The sequence below is a fragment of the Salmo salar genome, chromosome 18 (assembly GCF_965601325.2).
Source record: "Salmo salar chromosome 18, fSalSal1, whole genome shotgun sequence".
NCBI lineage: Eukaryota > Metazoa > Chordata > Actinopteri > Salmoniformes > Salmonidae > Salmo > Salmo salar.
Window position 1 is genome coordinate 29314417 of NC_138308.1, and position 21704 is coordinate 29336120.

Here is a 21704-nt window from a genome sequence, read left to right on the forward strand (position 1 = left end):
TGCTAGTTACCCATTATAAAACTGACTCGAGCTCAATGCTAAGTGCTAAGCTCTATGCTAAGCACTTGTAACAGGCTGATTGGTCGGCTGTTTGAACCATTAAAGGGTGCTCTGCTATTCTTGGGTAGCGGAATGACCTTTGCCCCACTCCACGTCTGAGAGCACACACCGTCTTCTAGGCTTAAATTGAAAATGTGGCAAACAGGAGTCACAATGTATTCCGCTGCCAACCTCAGCAACTTACCATCCAGGTTATCGGTACCAGGTGGTTTGTCCTTATTTATAGATAGCAACTATTGTTTCACCTCTTCCACACCCACTTTGTGGAACTCAAAACTACAGTGCTTGTCTTTCATTATTTGGTCCATTATGCATGAATATGAAGACTCAGCATTTATTGTTTGCATGTCCTACCTAAGATTACTAATCTTGTAAACAAAAAACGTATTAAAGTGGTTGGCAATATCAAGGGTTTTGTTATGAATAAGCCATCTGCCTCAATGAAAGATGGAGCCAAGTTTGCTTTCTTGCCTAGAATTTCATTTAAAGTACTCCAGAGCTTTTTACTATCATTCTTTATATCATTTATCTTTGTTCCATAGTATAGTTTCTTCTTATTTTTGTTTAGTTTAGCTACGTGATTTCTCAATTTACTGTATGTTTGCCTGTCTGCTGTGTAATCAGACTTATTTTCTATTCCCTTTGCCTCATCCCTCTCAGCCATACAGTTTTTCAATTCTTCGTCTATCCATGGGGATTTAGCAGTTCTAACAGTCAGTTTCTTGATGGGCGCGTGCCTATCAGTAAGCGGAAGAAACAAAGTGCAGCATTCTGATGTTCCTTAAAATTCAATTGGTTCTATAGACAGATTTGTCTTCTCTTTTCAGTGGTAGGCATTTGCTTTCCAAACTGTACATTTTTCACACGATTATATTTTGACATTTGCAAAAGGTAAACAGACAGCTGCAACCAACCATAGAAAAATAATCCATAGTTGGCCATTCCCATTCAAGTCAGAACTAGCATCCATTGCTAGTGTACCCATGAGTTTAACAGTCAAATTGCCAGGGTAAGAGTTTCCAAAACCCTTCTATGGATTATATGTCTATGGCAGCAACGGAACAAGCTGTATATTTGACATCCATGTTGCCCACATTGCACCCTTCCTGACTGTAGGCAACCGGTAACTGCCAAAATAAAGGAAACACTTGACTAAACGAGGGATACATGGTTTATGTTATCGTATGTGGGGTGCATTTTCCTGGTATGGCTTAGGTCCACTTGTAGAGTCTATGCCAAGGAGCTTTGAAGCTGTTCTGGCAGCTCATGGTGGCCCAACACCCTTGTAAGACGTTTTATGTTGCTGTTTCCTATATTTTGGCAGTTACATGTATGGCTTGTGATAACATTCTATCCACAGTTAGTTTTTTTTAAACTATTGATCCTCTGTGGCTAAATGATGCTCTCTGGTGTATTTTGAACATTAAGAGCGGACTCCTGTGGTCGAATAAATAAATACAATAAAAAACGTAAACGTACTAGTTACATTTTGAATGCTTAGCAGGACAGGAAAATGGTCTAATTCACATACATATCAAGAGAACATTCCTGGTCATCCCTACTGCCTCTGATCTGGCAGACTCACTAAACACATGCTTAGTTTGTAAATGATGTCCGAGTTGGAGCGTGCCCCTGGCTATCCGTAAATAAATAATAAACTAGAAAATGTGGCCGTATGCTTTGCCTAATATAAGGAATTTGAAATGATTTATACTTTTACTTTTGATACTTAAGTACATTTTAGCAATTACATTTACTTTTGATACTTAAGTATATTTAAAACCAAATACTTTTAGAATTTTACTCAAGTAGTATTTTACTGGCTGACTTTCACCTCTACTTGAGTCATTTTATATTAAGGTATCTTTACTATTATTGAATATGACAATTGGGTACTTTTTCCACCACTGCCTATGGGCTTGGGCCCAGCCCCTGACTAACACAATTGACCAGTCACATTCATTCATTATGAATTACAAATAAAAATAATATTAATCAGTTACCCAATCAAGGCAGGGCCCTCCAGTTACCCACGTGGGCCCCCTACCTCCTCTACTCCCCTATCTGACGATTAGCAGAGCGGCGGCAGGCAGCAGCAGGCTGTCTACACTCATTGAGAGCGGGCTCCTGAATCCTCCTGTGGTTGGCATTTGCAGTAAACAAAATACAAAAATATCTACTACTTACCTAATACAGTGCATTCGGTAAATATTCAGACCCCTTAACTTTTTCCACATTTTGTTACGTTACAGCCTTATTCTAAAATGGATTAAAAAAATGTTTTACTCATCAATCTACTAACAATACCCCATAATGACAAAAGCAAAAACAGGTTTTTAAAACTAAAATATTACATTTACATAAGTATTCAGACAATTATACTTGGCAGCATTACAGCTTCGAGTGTTCTTGGATATGATGCTAGAAGCTTGGCATACCTGTATTTGGGGAGTTTCTCCCATTCTTCTCTGCAGATCCTCTCAAGCTCTGTCAGGTTGGATGGGGAACGTCGCTGCACATCTATTTGCAGGTCTCTCCACAGATGTTAGATTGGGTTCAAGTCCGGGCTCTGGCTGGGCCACTCAAGGACATTCAGAGACTTGTCCCAAAGTCACTCCTGCGTTGTCTTGGCTGTGTGCTTAGGGTCGTTGTCCTGTTGGAAGGTGAACCTTCACCCCAGTCTGAGGTCCTGAGCGCTCTGGAGCAGGTTTTCCTCAAGGTACTGTACTTTGCGCCATTCATCTTTGCCTTGATCTTGACTAGTCTGCCAGTCCCTGCTGCTGAAAAACATCCCCACAGCATGATGCTGCCACCACTATGCTTCACAGTAGGGATGGTGTCAGGTTTCCTCCAGACTTGACACTTGGCATTCAGGCCAAAGAGTTCAATCTTGGATTCATCAGACCAGAGAATATTGTATCTCATGGTCTGAGAGTCCTTTAGGTGCCTTTTGGCAAACTCCAAGTGGCTGTCATGTGCCTTTTACTGAGGAGTGGCTTCTGTCTGGCCAACTCTACCATAAAGGCCTCACTTTTTAAATGTTTTTAATTTTAGTGGTGATTGGTGGAGTGCTGCAGAGATGGTTGTCCTTCTGGAATGTTCTCCCATCTCCACAGAGGAACACAGAGAGCTCTAAAATTGATTAAATATTTTTTTCCTCATCAATCTACACACACTACCCCATAATGACAAAGCGAAAACAGGTTTTTAGAAGTTTTTGCAAATGTATTAAAAATAGAAAACAGAAATAGCTTATTTACAGAAGTATTCAGACCCTTTACTATGCGATTCGAAAATAAGCTCAGGTGCATCCTGTTTCCATTGATCATCCTTGAGATGTTTCTACAACTTGATTGGAGTCCACCTGTGGAAAATTCTATTGATTGGATGTGTTTTGGAAAGGCACACATCTGTCTATATAAGGTCCCATAGTTGACCATGCATGTCAGAGCAAAAACCAAGCCATGAGGTCGAAGGAATTGTCCGTAGAGCTCCGAAACAGGATTGGGGAATGGTACTAAAAATGTTCTGCAGCATTGAAGGTCCCCAAGAACACAGTGGCCTCAATCATTCTTAAATGAAAGAAGTTTGGACCCTCCGAGACTCTTCATAGAGCTGGCCGCCCGGCCAAACTGAGCAATCGGGAGAGGAGGGCCTTGGTGAGGGAGCTGACCAAGAACCCAATGGTCACTCTGACAGAGCTCCAGAGTTCCTCTGTGGAGATGGGAGAACCATCCAGAAGAACAACCATCTCTGCAGCACTCCACCAATCAGGCCTTTTTAAGAACAGCTCAAATAAGCGTAATGTCTGTAGGAAACCAGGCACTGCTCCTCACCTGGCCAATACCATCCCTACAGTGAAGCATGGTGATGGCAGCATCATGCTGTGGGGATGTTTTTCAGTGGTAGGGACTGGGAGACTAGTCAGGATCAAGGAAAGAAGAATGGAGCAAAGTACAGAGAGATCCTTGATGAAAAACTGCTCCAGAGCGCTCAGGAACTTAGACAGGGGCGAAGGTTCACCTTCCAACAGGACAATAACCCTAAGCACACATCCAAGATAATGCAGGAGTGGCTTCGGGACAGTCTCTGAATGTCCTTGAGAGGCCCAGCCAGAGCCCAGACTTGAACATCTCTGGAGAGACTTGATAATAGCTGTGCAGCAACGCTGCCCATCCAGCCTGACAGAGGTTGAGAGGATCTACAGAGAAGAACGGGAGAAACTCCCCAAATACAGGTGTGCCAATCTTTTAGCGTCATACCCAAGGAGACTCGAGGCTGTAATCGCTGCCAAAGGTGCTTCAACAAAATACTGAGGAAAGGGTCTGAATACTTACACATTTTTACATTTACATCTTAGTCATTTAGCAGACACTCTTATCCAGAGCAACTTACAGTAGTGAGTGCATACATTTCATTTCATGCATTTCTTGTACTGGCCCCCTGTGGGAATCAAACCCACAACCCTGGCATTGCACACACCATGCTGGCATTGCAAACACCATGCTCTACCAACTGAGCCACAGGGAAGTAACGAGCTTTACACAAATGGAAAGGGAAAGGGGGATACCTAGTCAGTTGTACAACTGAATGCCTTCAACTGAAATGTGTCTTCTGCATTTAACCCAACCCCTCTGAATCAGATTGATGAGGAAAAAACAACAATTTAATACATTTTAGAATAAGGCTGTAACATAACAAAATGTGGAAAAAGTGAAGGGGTCTGACTATTTTCCAAATGCACTGTATATACTGTATAATATACAGTACCAGTAAAAAGTTTGGACACACCTACTCATTCAAGGGTTTTTGTTTATTTTGACTATTTGCTACATTATAGAATAATAGTGAAGACATCAAAACTATGAAATAACACAGATGGAATCATGTAGTAACCAAAGAAGTGTTTAACAAAATCAAACATATTTCATATTTGAGATTCTTCAAAGTAGCCACCCATTTACATTTTACATTTTAGTCATTTAGCAGACGCTCTTATCCAGAGCGACTTACAGTAGTGAATGCATACATTGCCTTGATGACAGCTTTGCACACTCTTGGCATTCTCTTAACCAGCTTCATTAGGTAGTCACCTGGAATGCATTTCAATTAACAGATGTGCCTTGTTAAAAGTTACTTTTGTGGAATTTCTTTCCTTCTTAATGTGATTGAGCCAATCAGTTGTGTTGTGACAAGGTAGGGGTGGTATACAGAAGATAGCCCTAATAGGTAAAAGACCAAGTCCATATTATGGAAAGAACAGCTCAAATAAACAAAGAGAAATTACAGTCCATCATTACTTTAAGACATGAAGGTCAGTCAATGCGGAAAATGTCAAGAACTTTGAAAGTTTCTTCAAGTGCAGTCCAAAAAAACATCAAGCGCTATGATGAAACTGGCTCTCATGAGAACCAACAAAGGAAAGGAAGACCCAGAGTTACCTCTGATGCAGAGGATAAGTTCATTACAGTTACCAGCCTCAGAAATTGCAGCCCAAATAAATGCTTCACAGAGTTCAAGTAACAGACACATCTCAACATCAACTGTTCAGAGGAGACTGTGTGAATCAGGCCTTCATGGTCGAATTGCTACAAAGAAACTACTATTAAAGGACACCAATAATAAGAAGAGACTTGCTTGGGCAAGTGGAAACATGAGCAATGGACATTAGACCAGTGGAAATCTGTCCTTTGGTCTGATTAGTCCAAATTTGAGATTTTTGGTTCCAACAGCCGTGTCTTTGTGAGAAGAGTAGGTGAACAGATAATCACTACATGTGTGGTTCCCACAGTGAAGCATAGAGGAGGAAGTGTGATGTTGTGGGGGTGCTTTGCTGGTGACACTGTCTGTGATTTATTTAGAATTCAAGGCACACTTAACCAGCATGGCTACCACAGCATTCTGCAGTGATACACCATCCAATCTGGTTTGCACATAGCGGGACTATCATTTGTTTTTCAACAGGACAATGACCCATCACACCTCCAGGCTGTGTAATGGCTATTTGACCAAGAAGGCGAGTGATGGAGTGCTGCATCAGATGACCTGCCACCACAATCCCCAGGACCTTAACTCAATTGACATGGTTTGGGATGAGTTGGACCGCAGAGTGAAGGAAAAGCAGTCAACAAGTTCTCAGCATATGTGGGAACTCCTTCGAGACTGTTGGAAAAGCATTCCAGGTGAAGCTGGTTGAGAGAATGCCAAGAGTGTGCAAAGCTGTCATCAAGGCAAAGGGTGGCTACTTTGAAATATATTTAGATTTGTTTAACACTTTTTTGGTTACTGCATGATTCCATATGTGTTATTTCATAGTTTTGATGTCTTCACTATTACTCTACAATATAGAAAATAGTACAAATAAAGAAAAACCCTTGAATGAGTAGGTGTGTCCAGTTTTTTTACTGGTATTGTATACTGTATATATGTTTATTGGCTTGGGCCCAGGGGCTTCATCATAACTTATTTCATGTGTAGCCTAATAAACCGCATGGTTTCCCGAGTCGTAGTGGGAGGACCACTCATTGAGTGACTCCAAGTTTACTTCGATATGATGGTTATTATATCAATATTTGCACATAAAGGTGTGACCACTGCCATTTATTGCATAATTAATTTTACCAACACAAAATGATCCGACCATGTTGACAGAGCAAATTATCTGTCGGCATTTATCAAATTGGACCGAAACGTCCCTTTTCCATCACAGCTGTCCTGATTTGTTTTTACATGGTATGACTTTACTAGCATAAAAACTGTGGATGGAAACGTGGTTACTGTCTAGAGGGTACAGTAACGCATCGCTCAGAGGAGACAAGTGGCATATTTTCCAATTGACACAACACACTGAATGAAAACTGAGAAGGACAGACAGGGCGACGGGGAGGTTTTGACAAGTGAAATGACTGCAGTCAGACACCAGAGCGTTACCAATCAGCAGTTTACACACGTCTCACTTCTTCTCCGCTGTTGGTCTCTGTCGTGCAGCAGCGCTGCCACAGACCCAGGGTGCATCTCAATAGTCTAGCACCACTTCCTCTCCTCATCTCCTCTCATTCTGGCTTCCTCTCCTTGTATACTCTCTACTCCATCTGGCTTCTTTTCACAGTCTCCTCTCCTTCTGCATTGGTCCATAAACAAAGGAATGGTGCTGGAAGCCGATTCGAAAGGAAAGGAGACAAGAAAAGGAGACAGTTAAGGATAGGAAGCCACTTTTGACTACTGAGTTGTGCCTCTCCCACTCTATGATCCCAAGTGTGTCAAACTGTGGGTGGTGATTGTTCTGTTGCTCAATATATTATTGACAGAGGCTTCAGAGAGTTGCTGCAGTGACACTGTGGATGTGGGTATTTCTTCCACATCCACAACCCTGGCCCCGGTTCTGTCCTTTCTGTCTGCTATTCCTGAGGATTGCCATGCATATTGAAACAGGCCTGCTGCGGGAGGGAGGGAGTGTGTGTGTGTTTGTGTGTGTGTGTGTGTGTGTGTGTGTGTCTTTTACAAAGTATCAGCCCCTGACAGATAGGGAAAGAGAGCCATCGTGTGGCAACTTCTGTTACTACAACCTTTGTATGTTCTTATCAACGCTAAACTCTAGATCAGGTATTCCCAAACTCGGGTACGTGTGAATCACATTTTGTTTTCACATTTTAAAGCAGTCCATTTATATTTTCCAATAGGGCTATACATTTGGGTGAGTTTTTTTTTTTATCGCCTAAGTAGCCTCGTTTCACTGCCAAAAATAAAATTAAACTATCTAGTGTGCAGCGAAATAACAATTCAATGTCAAATACAAGTAGCTATTCAAATACTTAAAATCCAATCACATTAACCGTTACTCTCTTGGGGGAAACCGTTACACTTGCGCAGACATTTAGAAGCGAAACATGACCATTTGAAAAATAAGCCGCAAGAGTTTTTTGAGCGAGAATAGACGACTTTCGAATAGTAAGACATGTATAAAAGCAACATATACCATTACTAAAAAGGGGCTAGAAGCGTCTTATATGGCGCGCTACCGAGTGGCTAGGACAGGCAAGGCCCATACTATTGTGGAGGACTTAATTATTCCTGCTGCCACGGCTTTGGCTGGGACAATGCTGGGGGAAAAGGCCAACAAAAAAAACTAGACAGACAATGCCTTCATCAAACAACACTGTTTCACGATGCATCAGTGACATGGCAGGAGATGTTTTGTAACAATTACTGCTTCGCATACAAGACAGTGAATTATGTGCATTACAGCTGGGTGAGTCAGACGTGTCGGGTCTGGCACAGCTCCTGGTATATGTCCGTTACGTTCATGGGGGGTCAATTAAGGAAGACATCCTCGTCTGCAAACCACTGGAAACCAGGACAACATGAGAGGATATATTTAAAGTACTGGACCGATTTGTGACATCAAATGGACTTTGGTGGTCAAGATGTGTTGGTATCTGTACTGATGGCTCAAAAGCCATGACAGGGAGACATAGTGGAGTGGTAATGCGCGTGCAAGCAGTTGCCCCTGACGCCACTTGGATACACTGCAGCATCCACGGAGAGGCTCTTGCTGCCAAGGAAATGCCGGACAGATTGAAAGATGTTTTGGACATTACAGTGGAAATGGTTAACTTTGTTAAATCAAAGCCCCTGAACTCTCGTGGATTTTCTGTATTATTCAATGATATGGGCAGCGACCATGTAACGCTTTTACAACATACAATGGTTATCAAGGGGCAAAGTATTTACACGTTTTTTTTAAATTGAGAGAAGAGCTTAAAGTTTTCTTTACTGACCATCATTTTCACTTGCCTGACCGTTTGCACAATGACGAGTTTCTCACACGACTGGCCTATCTGGGTGATGTTTTGATCTGAATCTAGGATTACAGGGACTCTCCGCAACTATATGCAATTTGCGGGACAAAAATGAGGCTATGATTATGAAGTTGGAGCTCTTCTCTGTCTGCATTAAAAAGGACAACACACAGGTCTTTCCATCATTGTATGATTTTTTTAAGCTTACGGACAATGTCAAATGTGATATAGCAAAGCACCTGAGTGAGCTGGGTGCGCAATTACGCAGGTACTTTCCCGAAACGGTCGACACAAACAACTGGATTCGTTATCCCTTTCATCCCCTGCCTCCAGTCCACTTACAGATATCTGAACAAGAGAGTTTCATTGAAATTGCAACAAGCAGTTCTGTGAAAATTGAATTTAATCAGAAGCCACTGCCAGATTTCTGGATAGGGCTGGGCTCAGAGTTTCTTGCCTTGGCAAATCGCGCTGTTAAGACACTGATGCCCTTTGCATCCACGTACCTATGTAAGAGTGGATTCTTGGCCCTCATTTGCATGAAAACTAAATACAGGCAGACTGTGTGTGGGAAATGATTTAAGACTGAGACTCTCTCCAATACGACCCAACATTGCAGAGTTATGTGCATCCTTTCAAGCACATCCTTCTCATAAACCTGTGGTGAGTTATTCACTGTTTTTGATGAACAAATAAGGTTTTATATGTGAGATGGCTAAATAAAGAGCAAAGTTATTGATTACTATTATATTATTATTTGTGCCCTTTTCCTATCAGAGCTCTTTGTCACTTCCAACGAGCTGGGTTGTGATAAAAACTCACACTCGTTCTTATGTTTAATAAATGTATGTATAGTGTGTGTGTGGCAGGTTTACAATGATGGCAAAAAACAACATTTGAGAGTGCGCTGACCCTGGTGTTAGAAAGTAACTAAAAATAATAATAATAATGATGTCCCCCCCACTTCTAAAACCAGAGTTCTATTCTGTCTATTATTGCATCATATTTTGCACTGCATTCCTTTGGCTTGTTAATTTCCGTTAAAATCACACTTTTTAAGTGGCCTTGAAACTGGTCCCACATTAGGCATTGTAAGTTGGATACTATAGATAATTATTCTGCGCTGCCTTGAGTAGTAGGGGCACCTGCTTAGAGAATAAACATTGGCTTACATCCCAAATGACACCCTTTGGGACACAAGCCATTGTAATGCAATGCAAACCTCAGAGGTCCTGAGGGGGTATCTGTCACTAACTCCACTGATTATGTGCATATTTGATTAGTGTTTACTGCTATGCTAATAGAGAGAATGAAATGTCTCCAAAGAGAAGTCTAGAGGGTCATTCACACAGCCTCATAGGCCTGATATGTAGCTACACTCAATGTCACACCACTAAAAACAAAAACATTTGTCATAAGAAACTAGCTCCCTGGTATACAGAAAATACCCGAGCTCTGAAGCAAGCTTCCAGAAAATTGGAACGGAAATGGCGCCACACCAAACTGGAAGTCTTCCGACTAGCTTGGAAAGACAGTACCCTGCAGCATCGAAGAGCCCTCACTGCTGCTCGATCATCCTATTTTCCAACTTAATTGAGGAAAATAAGAACAATCCAAAATGTATTTTTGATACTGTCGCAAAGCTAACTAAAAAGCAGCATTCCCCAAGAGAGGATGGCTTTCACTTCAGCAGTGATAAATTCATGAACTGCTTTGAGGAAAAGATCATGGTCATTAGAAAGCAAATTACGGACTCCTCTTTAAATCTGCGTGTTCCTCCAAAGCTCAGTTGTCCTGAGTCTGCACAACTCTGCCAGGACCTAGGATCAAGGGAGACACTCAAGTGTTTTAGTACTATATCTCTTGACACAATGATGAAAATAATCATGGCCTCTAAACCTTCAAGCTGCATACTGGACCCTTTTCCAACTAAACTACTAAAAGAGCTGCTTCCTTTGCTTGGCCCTCCTATGTTGAACATAGGAAACGGCTCTCTATCCACCAGATGTGTACGAAACTCACTAAAAGTGGCAGTAATAAAGCCTCTCTTGAAAAAGCCAAACCTTGACCCAGAAAATATAAAAAACTATCGGCCTATATCGAATCTCCCATTCCTCTCAAAAAGTTTAGAAAATGCTGTTGGGCAGCAACTCTCTGCCTTCCTGAAGACAAACAATGTATACGAAACGCTTCAGTCTGGTTTTAGACCCCATCATAGCACTGAGACTGCACTTGTGAAGGTGGTAAATTACCTTTTAATGGCGTCAGACTGAGGCTCTGCATCTGTCCTCGTGCTCCTAGACCTTAGTGCTGCTTTTGATGCCATCGATCACCACATTCTTTTGGAGAGATTGGAAACCCAAATTGGTCTACACAGACAAGTTTTGTACTGGTTTAGATCTTATCTGTCGGAAAGATATCAGTTTGTCTCTGTGGATGGTTTGTCCTCTGACAAATCAACTGTTCCTCAAGGTTCCGTTTTAGGACCACTATTGTTTTCACTATATATTTTACCTCTTGGTGATGTCATTCGGAAACATAATGTTAACTTTCACTGCTATGCGGATGACACACAGCTGTACATTTCGATGAAACATGGTGAAGCCCCAAAATTGCCCTCGCTGGAAGCCTGTGTTTCAGACATAAGGAAGTGGATGGCTGCAAATGTTCTACTTTTAAACTCGGACAAAACAGAGATGCTTGTTCTAGGTCCCAAGAAACTAAGAGATCTTCTGTTGAATCTGACAATTAATCTGGATGGTTGTACAGTTGTCTCAAATAAAACTGTGAAAGACCTCGGCGTTACTCTGGACCCTGATCTCTTTTTTGACGAACATATCAAGACTGTTTCAAGGACAGCTTTTTTCCATCTACGTAGCATTGCAAAAATCAGAAACTTTCTGTCCGAAAATGATGCAGAAAAATTAATCCATGCTTTTGTCACTTCTAGGTTAGACTACTGCAATGCTCTATTTTCCGGCTACACGGATAAAGCACTAAATAAACTTCAGTTAGTGCTAAACACGGCTGCTAGAATCTTGACTAGAACCAAAATATTTGATCATATTACTCCAGTGCTAGCCTCTCTACACTGGCTTCCTGTTAAGGCAAGGGCTGATTTCAAGGTTTTACTGCTAACCTACAAAGCATTACATGGGCTTGCTCCTACCAGGGGCGAAACTCTGATATAAACTTTGGAGGGGACAATTACATTACATTTTCTCAAGAGCAATTCCTGAGGGGGACACCAAAAGTAGTGCTGTAACACATAGCCTACATTGTAATATGGTAAATGTATATTGAGGAACCAAAGAAATAAGGTGTTTGCCGTACTCCTAACTACCGGTACCCAAAACTACACAACTAATCACAACAGCAATACCATTGCCTTTAACAAATCTTAGTTCAGTCACCAGTTTAAGTTGAGAGTGGGGGTATCCATGGCATTTTCCAATTATGTTCCTATTTTACAAGTCAAAAAAATTGAGAACCTTTCATAATGTTGCCAAACAAAGACTCAACAAACTTACCTGAGACTCCCCGTCTCTGCCAGTATGTCCCTGCATATCTGTCCCCAACTCTGCTGTCTGTGTGCCATCTGTTGCCTGCTCTGCCTAATGACATCATTGTGAAACATTTCCATTAGAATTTCATTTCTTTCTTATGATCATTTTATCAACTAGTCTTTGAGATATTAGGCTACTAGGGTTCTTACTATGCGTTTTGGTGTATTGAAAAATACTCTGATGTCCGTCTTTTATTTTTCTGCCATTTTTCTACCTGGCTGGCTGGCTGGCTACACACACAGTGTGTAGGTTATTTACAGTAGGAGATGGGCTTCTATCATCTTCAATCATTCTATTTGGGCTTCGATCTAAAAGGTAGCTAGCAAATGTGAAACGGATTAAAATGACAAGAGTTGACAGCTGTATGAGTTCACCATTTACACAACATATGCTGCAACCTTTTGTAATTTTAATAGTTTGTTTCATATTGGCTGGCTTCCAACAATAGCTGAATTTGCAAAGCTAGCGAGCACCAATTCAGTTTCAGTGGTGTTTGCTATAATCTTTGCTACCCGGATGAAATAAAGGTGAAATAAAATAAATAAATAAAATTTCACTTGCGACAATTTAGCTTTTGCAACGAGACCATTAAATATATTTAAGACAATGGTAGAAGAGAGTGTAGTTCTGTTCAGTTTGGATTTCAGTTTATCGCTAACCTTATCACAGGGACTTTGAAGCACTAACTTACATCATCTGCATGCTGACTCCATCTTTGACGACGCCACATAAATGGAATAGGTACTAGCTAGCTTAATAGTTAATATTTGCGCGCTAGCTCTGCATATTCAGCTAGTGTGTGTGCGCGATTGACTGGATTAACCTCACGTCAGTTACGTGCATTGAGTGCCTTTCAGACAGAAGATACGACCTCTCTGTTACCGAGCAAGCTAAGGAACTGGCAGTGGATCAAACCATTGTGAGGCAAAGGGTGGGGGGGTTGCAATCTTTTGAAACTTAAAAACGCGCTATTAAGTGTCTATAATCAGCACAATTGCTTTCATTGCGTATTATTAATATTATTTAAATTACATAGTTATGTTTCAGTGATATTGGGGGGGACAAATCATATTTTTCCCAGGATGGGGGGGGTCGTGTTCCCCCGTCCCCCCCAGGATTTCCGCCCCTGGCTCCTACGTATCTTTCCAATTTGGTCCTGCTGTACATACGCTACGGTCACAAGACGCAGGCCTCCTAACTGTCCCTAGAATTTCTAAGCAAACAGCTGGAGGCAGGGCTTTCTCCAATAGAGCTTCATTTTTATGGAATGGTCTGCCTACCCATGTGAGAAACGCAGACTCGGTCTCAACCTTTAAGTCTTTATTGAAGACTCATCTCTTCAGTAGGTCCTATGACTGAGTGTAGTCTGGCCCAGGAGTGTGAAGGTGAACGGAAAAGCACTGGAGCAACGAACCACCCTTGCTGTCTCTGCCTGGCCGGTTCCCCTCTCTCCACTGGGATTCTCTGCCTCTAACCCTATTACAGGGGCTGAGTCACTGGCGTACTGGTGCTCTTCCATGCCGTCCTTAGGAGGGGTGCGTCACTTGAGTGGGTTGAGTCACTGACGTGATCTACCTGTCTGGGTTGGCGCCCCCCCTTGGGTTGTGCCGTGGCAGAGATCTTTGTGGGCTATACTCAGCCTTGTCTCAGGATGGTAAGTTGGTGGTTGAAGATATCGCTCTAGTGGTGTGGGGGCTGTGCTTTGGCAAAGTGGGTGGGGTTATATCCTGCCTGTTTGGCCCTGTCCGGGGGTATCGTCGGATGGGGCCACAGTGTCTCCCGACCCCTCCTGTCTCAGCCTCCAGTATTTATGCTGCAGTAGTGTATGTGTCGGGGGGCTAGGGTCAGTCTGTTATATCTGGAGAATTTCTCCTGTCTTATCTGGTGTCCTGTATGAATTTAAGTATGCTCTCTTTAATTCTTTCTTTCTCTCTCTCTCTCTCTCTCTCGGAGGACCTGAGCCCTAGGACCATGCTTCAGGACTACCTGGCCTGATCACTCCTTGCTGTCCCCAGTCCACCTGGCCGTGCTGCTGCTCCAGTTTCAACTGTTCTGCCTGCGGCTATGGGACCCTGACCTGTTTACCGGACGTGCTACCTGTCGCAGACCTGCTGTTTTCAACTCTCTAGAGACAGCAGGAGCGGTAGAGATACTCTGAATGATCGGCTATGAAAAGCCAACTGACATTTACTCCTGAGGTGCTGACCTGTTGCACCCTCGACAACCACTGGATTATTATTATTTGACCCTGCTGGTCATCTATGAACAATTGAACATTTTGGCCATGTTCTGTTATAATCTCCACCCAGCACAGCCAGAAGAGGACTGGCCACCCCTCATAGCCTGGTTCCTCTCTAGGTTTCTTCCTAGGTTCTGGCCTTTCTATGGAGTTTTTCCTAGCCACTGTGCTTCTACACCTGCATTGCTTGATGTTTGGGGTTTTAGGCTGGGTTTCTGTACAGCACTTTGAGATATCAGCTGATGTAAGAAGGGCTTTATAAATACGTTTGATTTGAATGTGTGTGGTGCCAGAAGAAGTCTGGGGTGCTCTCTCATGTTTAACTACAAATCATACTCTTTGTCCTTTGTTGAAATTATGAGATTGTAGATGGTTGGGTGCGGTTACCCAGCTAACAAAATGATGTCCTAGTGAAGTACCCTGATCGTCAGCGATAGTCCCAGGGATGCCACACTATAACTAACTAGCTAATGTAACAACTCAGTGGCCTTGAGGTTAGTGTCCGCACTGAGATTGGAAGGTTGCAAGTTCAATCGCTGGCTGAGTCATACATAACAATTGAAAAACAAAACCTGATGCGTCTCTGCTTGGCACTCAGCATTAAGCTAGATTTGGGGTAAGGATCCGCAATAGACTAGTGTCCTGTCCAGGGGGTGTACTTCTTAATCAAGCTGCTACCCTGTGATCTGTTCTGGCTCACACAAGGCTACTGATGTATTGTGTGTTCGCCAGACTGAGGTGAAAGTCAGGCTGCATGTTTTTATGACTACCCAGTTATATCAAAAGCTTGCCTCGTTAAACTAGCCTGATCTCACAAGCTCACATTGTTTCACTTCACCTGTCATGCCAAGTTGACAACAAAAAGAGTGCAGAGCCTGAGACATACAATTGAATAAACATGTACAGGTTGAACTATTCTGTGAATCAATGTGTTGCAGCATTAGTAGTCTCTGCATTGTAGCACCATCAGTTCAGCGTGACCAAAGTCACACAGAGATTCTTTACAGTCTGGAAGGTGGACACAACAATGGAGTATGTCAACCGTGATGGAGAGGTCTTGGATGTGGCATGCCTTCCCCAGGAAGGAATAGCAGTGCTGTGTTGTAGAGTTTGGGCTTGACGTGGCGGGCCAACATCCAAGCAGAGATGTCTGCCAGCCACACAGAAATCATACGTGTATGGAATGTGAGAAAGAGTTGAGTGCCATCAGCATAAGTGATGAGACCATGTAAGGATGTGACAGAAGCAAGTTTGTGTACAGAGAACCCAGGGGTACCTAGTGTTGAGACATCAGGGACAGCAGTAATGAGAAGGTGCAGATGCTGACCTTTCCATGTCACCTGGTAGGAGCCAGGTATGTTGTCAACAAAGCGCATAGCCCAAGACAAATCAGTATGAATTACAGCAGTAGTAGTCTCCGCATCGTAGCACCATTGGTTCAGCTCTGTGCTCACACCAAGGGTCTTCAGTCTTGGTGAACACAATGGAAGCATTTTGATAAAGCACTTTAAATATCTTCAACTTCATTAGAATGAAGCCTTTCATTTATGTCTTCTCTCATCGTGAGAAATTAAGGTGGAAATATTCAAGTCATAAGAGCAAAATAAATGTCTACAAAGAGAAAGAACACACTGGACCAGTGTATGAGACCATTATCATATAGGACAATAGTTTATCCACAAATCACCTCAGTAATTCAACATTCAATGCATTTGGTAATATTGGATATTTTCAGACTCAATGGGAACACCATTCAACAGTATTAAAAGGAGAATGTAGCAGGAATCTGTAATGTTGTTTGGCCAATAGGGGGCACTCTCCAGACAATTCTGAATCTTCGACCCTGAAGTCTTCATTTTCTGATCCATTACTACATTTATCAGCATAAGAGACAAAGCGACAGGGTCCACTTGCATCAATCTGTTCACGAGGGGTTGAAGCAATAAGCAGACCGCCTGCCTTCCCACCTCCTATTGTTAGGGCATCCTACGGCTGGCTTTGTACCATAGATGGTGGATAAATGAAGGCCTTACTCAGGCCACTTACAAATGAAAAAAGTTTGTTCTGGTCTGCTTAATGTCTCTCCCATAGACACCAATGCAATATCAGCTGGGTCTGGTCTGCTTAGTTCATTGCCTGTATGATCCAAGAACGTAACCAGGACAAAAATGAGCGAGTGGGATGTCTCGCTTCCACTGACATCTCTGCTTGTACAACCACACAAGCTTATTTATGCAAGATCAACACAGTAGTATTAGTAACAATTTACCTCATTATCCCTCTATCCCCTAAACTAGTGTAAAACATTGGGAGGTGGCTTATGGTAGAGAAATTAACATTATTTGGCAACAGCGCTGGTGGACATTCACGCAATCAACATACCATTTGCACACTCCCTCAAAACTTGAGATATCCGAGTCATTGTGTTGTGTGACACAACTGCACATTAGTGGCCTTTTATTGTCCCCAGCACAAAGTGAGCCTGTGTAATGATCATGCTGTTTAATCAGCTTATTGAAAATCCACACCTGTCGGGTGGATAGATTATCTTGGCAAAGCAGAAATTCTCACTAACAGGGATGTAAACAAACTTGTGCACATGAGAAACAAGCTTTTTGTGCATATGGACCATTTCTGGGATCTTTCATTTCACTCATGAAACACTTTACATGTTGCGTTGATATTTATGTTTGGTATATTTACCGCACACTGCAAATGTAATAGTATACACAAACATTTCAAATTTGTCCAGGGCATATAAAAATAAGTTGTGAAAACAGGAGTGACTTTTTCAAATGTTTTATTTGATGACAATATACAAGAACATCTTGAGCACGAGGACCATCCCTGATTCGCCGGGCTCACTGTAGGAAAACAGAGGAAGGGAAGTTAGCTCATCTGCAAAACAGAAGGTCACCATTTATCTATCCACCACTATACTAAGGGGGGGGGGTCAACTAATTTTTGGGCTGAGGGTTTGAAGGAGGGTAATAGTTGAAATTGGGCGTGGGAACAGATGCAATTGCCGTGGGACGATGGCTCAACCTACACATTTGTTATAGTAAAAGCATCCAAATTTAAACTGCAAAATTACAGATAAAGCTGCAATGAAACTGTTTGGGCAACCAACCAAATTCACAGAAATTTGTTATAGATCTGTCATTGAAAGCAAGTCTAAGAAGCAGTAGATCTGTTCTATGTGCATTATTTCAATGCTTCCCATTCTTAAGTTTGGTTTGTGTGTCTTACTTTTGGTTTTGTACACCAGCTTCAAACGGTTGAAAATACAATATTTTATGGTTATGGAAAATATATTTCACAGCGGTTTAGATGGTACAATGATTCGACAATACTTGTCTGTTTTGTCACAAACTTAAATTAGGCAAACTTAGAATTTTAGCAACCAGGAAATGGCGGAGCGATTTCTGCATAGTGCATCTTACATTTTTCAGCTCAGTGAAGATACCAATTTATTAGGCAGTCTAGTATAATAAAACATCAAAATACATATAAAAGAACATTACATTAAATACATGCCTAAATGAAATTATGAGGGTTAATGTTTTAGAAAAGTTGTATAAGTGGACATGTGGTTGTTGTCTCACACAGACAGTAGTTGTTTCTAACTTATTATCCAATGCATCACTCTAGACTTGCTTTATTACACGACGACCGGAGGCCACCGCTTGTACTGCATGTTAGCATAACTGTACTCAGCGGTTGACAAATACAAAGCTGTAATAGTTTAACAGCAGAATAAGAATAGTAACCTTTAGAAGCAAAGTAGTAGTGTAATTTAGTGTTTCTTTAAATTGATATGACGTTAGTGGATATAAGATTATTTCTCAGAGTATAAGTACCACCAGCCAGGGTAAGTTTAGGAGTTTGGGGAAATACGGTGGGATGAAGAGGGAAGGTTGGTATTGGTAGATAAAAGGTTGTGGGAAGACTACAGGTGAGACATGCAGAGACCGGTCTCAACTAGCACTACCAGGATACAAGAGTCAACGTTCATTTCAACACATGAATAACAGCACGCCATGCCCGCTTTGCTTTATACCTGGAACAGACCTCATTTCTGTAAAGAAATCCACAGGAGGCAAAAGAAAAGCAAAAGGATGAAGATAATGTTAAGCTATTTTACTTAAATTAATTACTCCTAGAGTAGACCCCTGAAAGGGATAAGATTTGCACCGAAGATGAATTACAAAATTCAGTCAACTCCACCCAGGAAAAGAATACAATCCAAACTGAATGCTGAGCACTAGATGTGGGCATTTGAATAAATACACACAAATGCAGCTTCTAGAAAGTCTATCAATCCATTCTTGGGGGGGGGGGGGGGGGGGGGGGGTGCACATTTGTGTTCTAACCCAGCACTAAGACTTAACTAGTTGAATTATGTGTTTGTGCTGGACTAAAACAAACATGTGTTCTCCATTGGGGTCGTCCAGGAATGAATTGAGAAACGGCTCTAGTTTCTAGTCTTTCAGAGATCCACTTGGCGACCTACTACTGAGTCTTAAGACCACACAATATGGTTCAACTTGGGATCTAAACCACTATTAGTGTTCAGTTCACACTCACCAAAATTATGGTCATGAGTTAATACTTAGCTGTTCATTCTAACTGGTAGGGGACTGAACTGAAACCCAATGTGGACGTTAAAGAAATCCACATGTAAAAAGGCAGTAGCTTTTTTGGTTATATAAAAGGGAGGATTGGGATGAAGTCAGCTAGGAACACAACAGTAGCATTATCTACACACAGCAGTTAGTCTACTGATGAAAACATTTACCTTCTACAGTCCCAAAGAACAGTTGTCGAGAGAAAAAGATGACTCATTAAAACAGTAAGAACACATAAATAAAGACAAAACTAAGACTTAGGAAGTGGAAAAGATGCATGTAATGAATAATTAACTAATAAGAACGAAGTGACACTTGGGCTGTTTCAATAGTCTTAAGCTGCCTCTTCCATCTGCACAGATGTGAAGTTCTCTTGGGTGAAAACATAGCCTACATCTTGTAGCCATTCATCACTACAGTCACCCACTGTTTTCAAATCAAAGCAGAGGAAGGACAACAAAAGCAGCTTGTGTAAAATTGTGACTATTGAGACGCACCCATACAAGAGGAATGCACCATAGGGGGAATAGCCAAGTTACCTTTTTGCCAGCAGCACCCACACTGGCTTTCTTGGTGCCTCGTACTTTCTTCATTCTGTTCTTGCGTTCCTTGCGCTGTTTTCTGGAGGACTTCTTCTTCTCATAGAGACCGTGCTGTGAGAACAATAACATATTTACCAAAACAGCACCGCTTGCAATGTGCATCACTAGCAGACAATAGATGATACTGATGGGACAAACTATACACAGACATGGTGTCATACAAATTAAAAGAATAAAGCCACCCCCAAAATTAAAACTCAACACTTGTTTCCATTTTTCCAGCATTCACTCACCCTGGCCAGTCTGTGCTTGGGCTCGTTCTTCTTAGCGTAGTCGAGAGAGTCGTAGACCATGGCGAAACCCGTCGTCTTGCCGCCACCAAACTGTGTCCTGAAGCCGAAGACGAACACCACATCGGGGGTGGTCTTGTACATTTTGGCCAGCTTCTCCCTGATCTCAGTCTTAGGGACTGTGGCTTTGCCCGGATGGAGGACATCAACAACCTAGAACAGGAGACAATAGAGAAACAGTTATAGACACAATGGAGAAACAGTTATAGACCACACAGCACTTATTGAGGTCTTGTTTTGGTGTTATATGTGGTAGGAAAGAAACATTTGGGCTTACCATTTGCTTCCTTTGAAGCAGCCGGTTTGTCATAAACTTCCGGGTTCTGACTGTCACTGTGTCGTTCTGAAAGTAGATGGAAAACAGGTTAGCATTCACAATACTGGAATGACAATACCGTTCTGGGTAGCTTTTCAGACCCCCTTCTTGCAGGTGAACACATTGTTGGTTTTACAGTAATTGAAAGTGTTTATATTCTTGCCACTACTTTCAACAAAATCTGGAAATTACGACTGGAACAGGAACCTGACACGCTGGGGAGCCTACACACATAATATATACAAGTAGTAAACAGCAACAAGTATTGAAAAAGACGATGGCTTTGTCAGGTAGCTAGTTAATTAGCAGGCCAAAATAAAAAGTTACTTGTTGTATGACAATAACACATCAGATCACACCAGGCACCTAGAGGTAGTTAGCCAACTTCATTACCTTGTATTTCGTGACTTAAAGGTAAGATTTAGTAGGTAGCTACGTGAAAAGTATGCCAAGTACAAGTACTTACAAACCAAATTATGCTGACAGGTTGCTAGCGTCACTGATGTTAGTAAGCAACTTAGCTAGCTAACGTTAGTCGGCCAACGTGTGCTAGACCTGTTTAGATGGAAGGTAGTTAGCTAACTACTTCAAAGACAAGAGTACTTCTGGTTGGATTGATTACAAGGTACATGACAAATATCATGCATTTGTGGTAAGTTAGCGTTAGCCATCTTGTGGCATTTAACGTTAATAGTCTCCAGAATAACAATGCTGCTTTACAACTGACATGCCGTGTCAGGGAGACTACCGTTAGCCACAGCAGTCGAGGACACCTTGCACATATTGCCCGTGCTGGCCAAATAACGGCATTATATCATACTGTAAAAAAAAACACAATGTAGCCGCCAACTAGTAGTCGTGGAAAAGTATAAGTTATGTGTTATAAAATTACTGAAAGACTTGTACAACCGAATGAAGAAACGGTCCAAAAGCCAGAGCTCGGTTAGGCCACCAGAGTTCTTAAAGGACTAAAAACAACTTTTACAACTTAAATGTTGTAATATTCCTACAGGGATGGCTTGTCAATGTATTCGGACTTCACGACTTCAACAACGACGAAAGGATGCTTAAGATATATGTAGGATTTAATTCTACATTTTATGCCACAAGACTCACCATCTTGGCATCAGCCTCTCAGGGATGAGGAAAAGGAGGAAGGGCCCGAAGCTGGCCAACCAAATGCCTGAATGGAAGCGGTGCGACCA

General features: G+C 41.9%; 1 protein-coding gene across 3 annotated transcripts; it reads right to left on the minus strand.

Annotated features, from left to right (window-relative positions):
* Positions 1-17446: 17446 nt before the first annotated feature.
* Positions 17447-21704, minus strand: rps24 (ribosomal protein S24). 3 transcript variants are annotated; one of them, XM_014155129.3, is made up of 5 exons: positions 21616-21703; positions 20461-20526; positions 20127-20336; positions 19831-19944; positions 17447-17527 (listed from the first exon to the last, which is right to left on the minus strand). In XM_014155129.3, exons 1-5 carry the CDS (start codon positions 21616-21618, stop codon positions 17525-17527), a joined length of 396 nt encoding a protein of 131 aa, XP_014010604.1. In that variant the 5' UTR covers positions 21619-21703; the 3' UTR covers positions 17447-17524. The 3 variants fall into 3 exon arrangements, with proteins under 3 accessions (XP_014010604.1, XP_082820996.1, XP_014010600.1); XM_082964870.1 differs by lacking the exon at positions 17447-17527 and adding an exon at positions 18651-18741; XM_014155125.3 differs by lacking the exon at positions 17447-17527 and having other exon boundaries at positions 19714-19944; positions 21616-21704.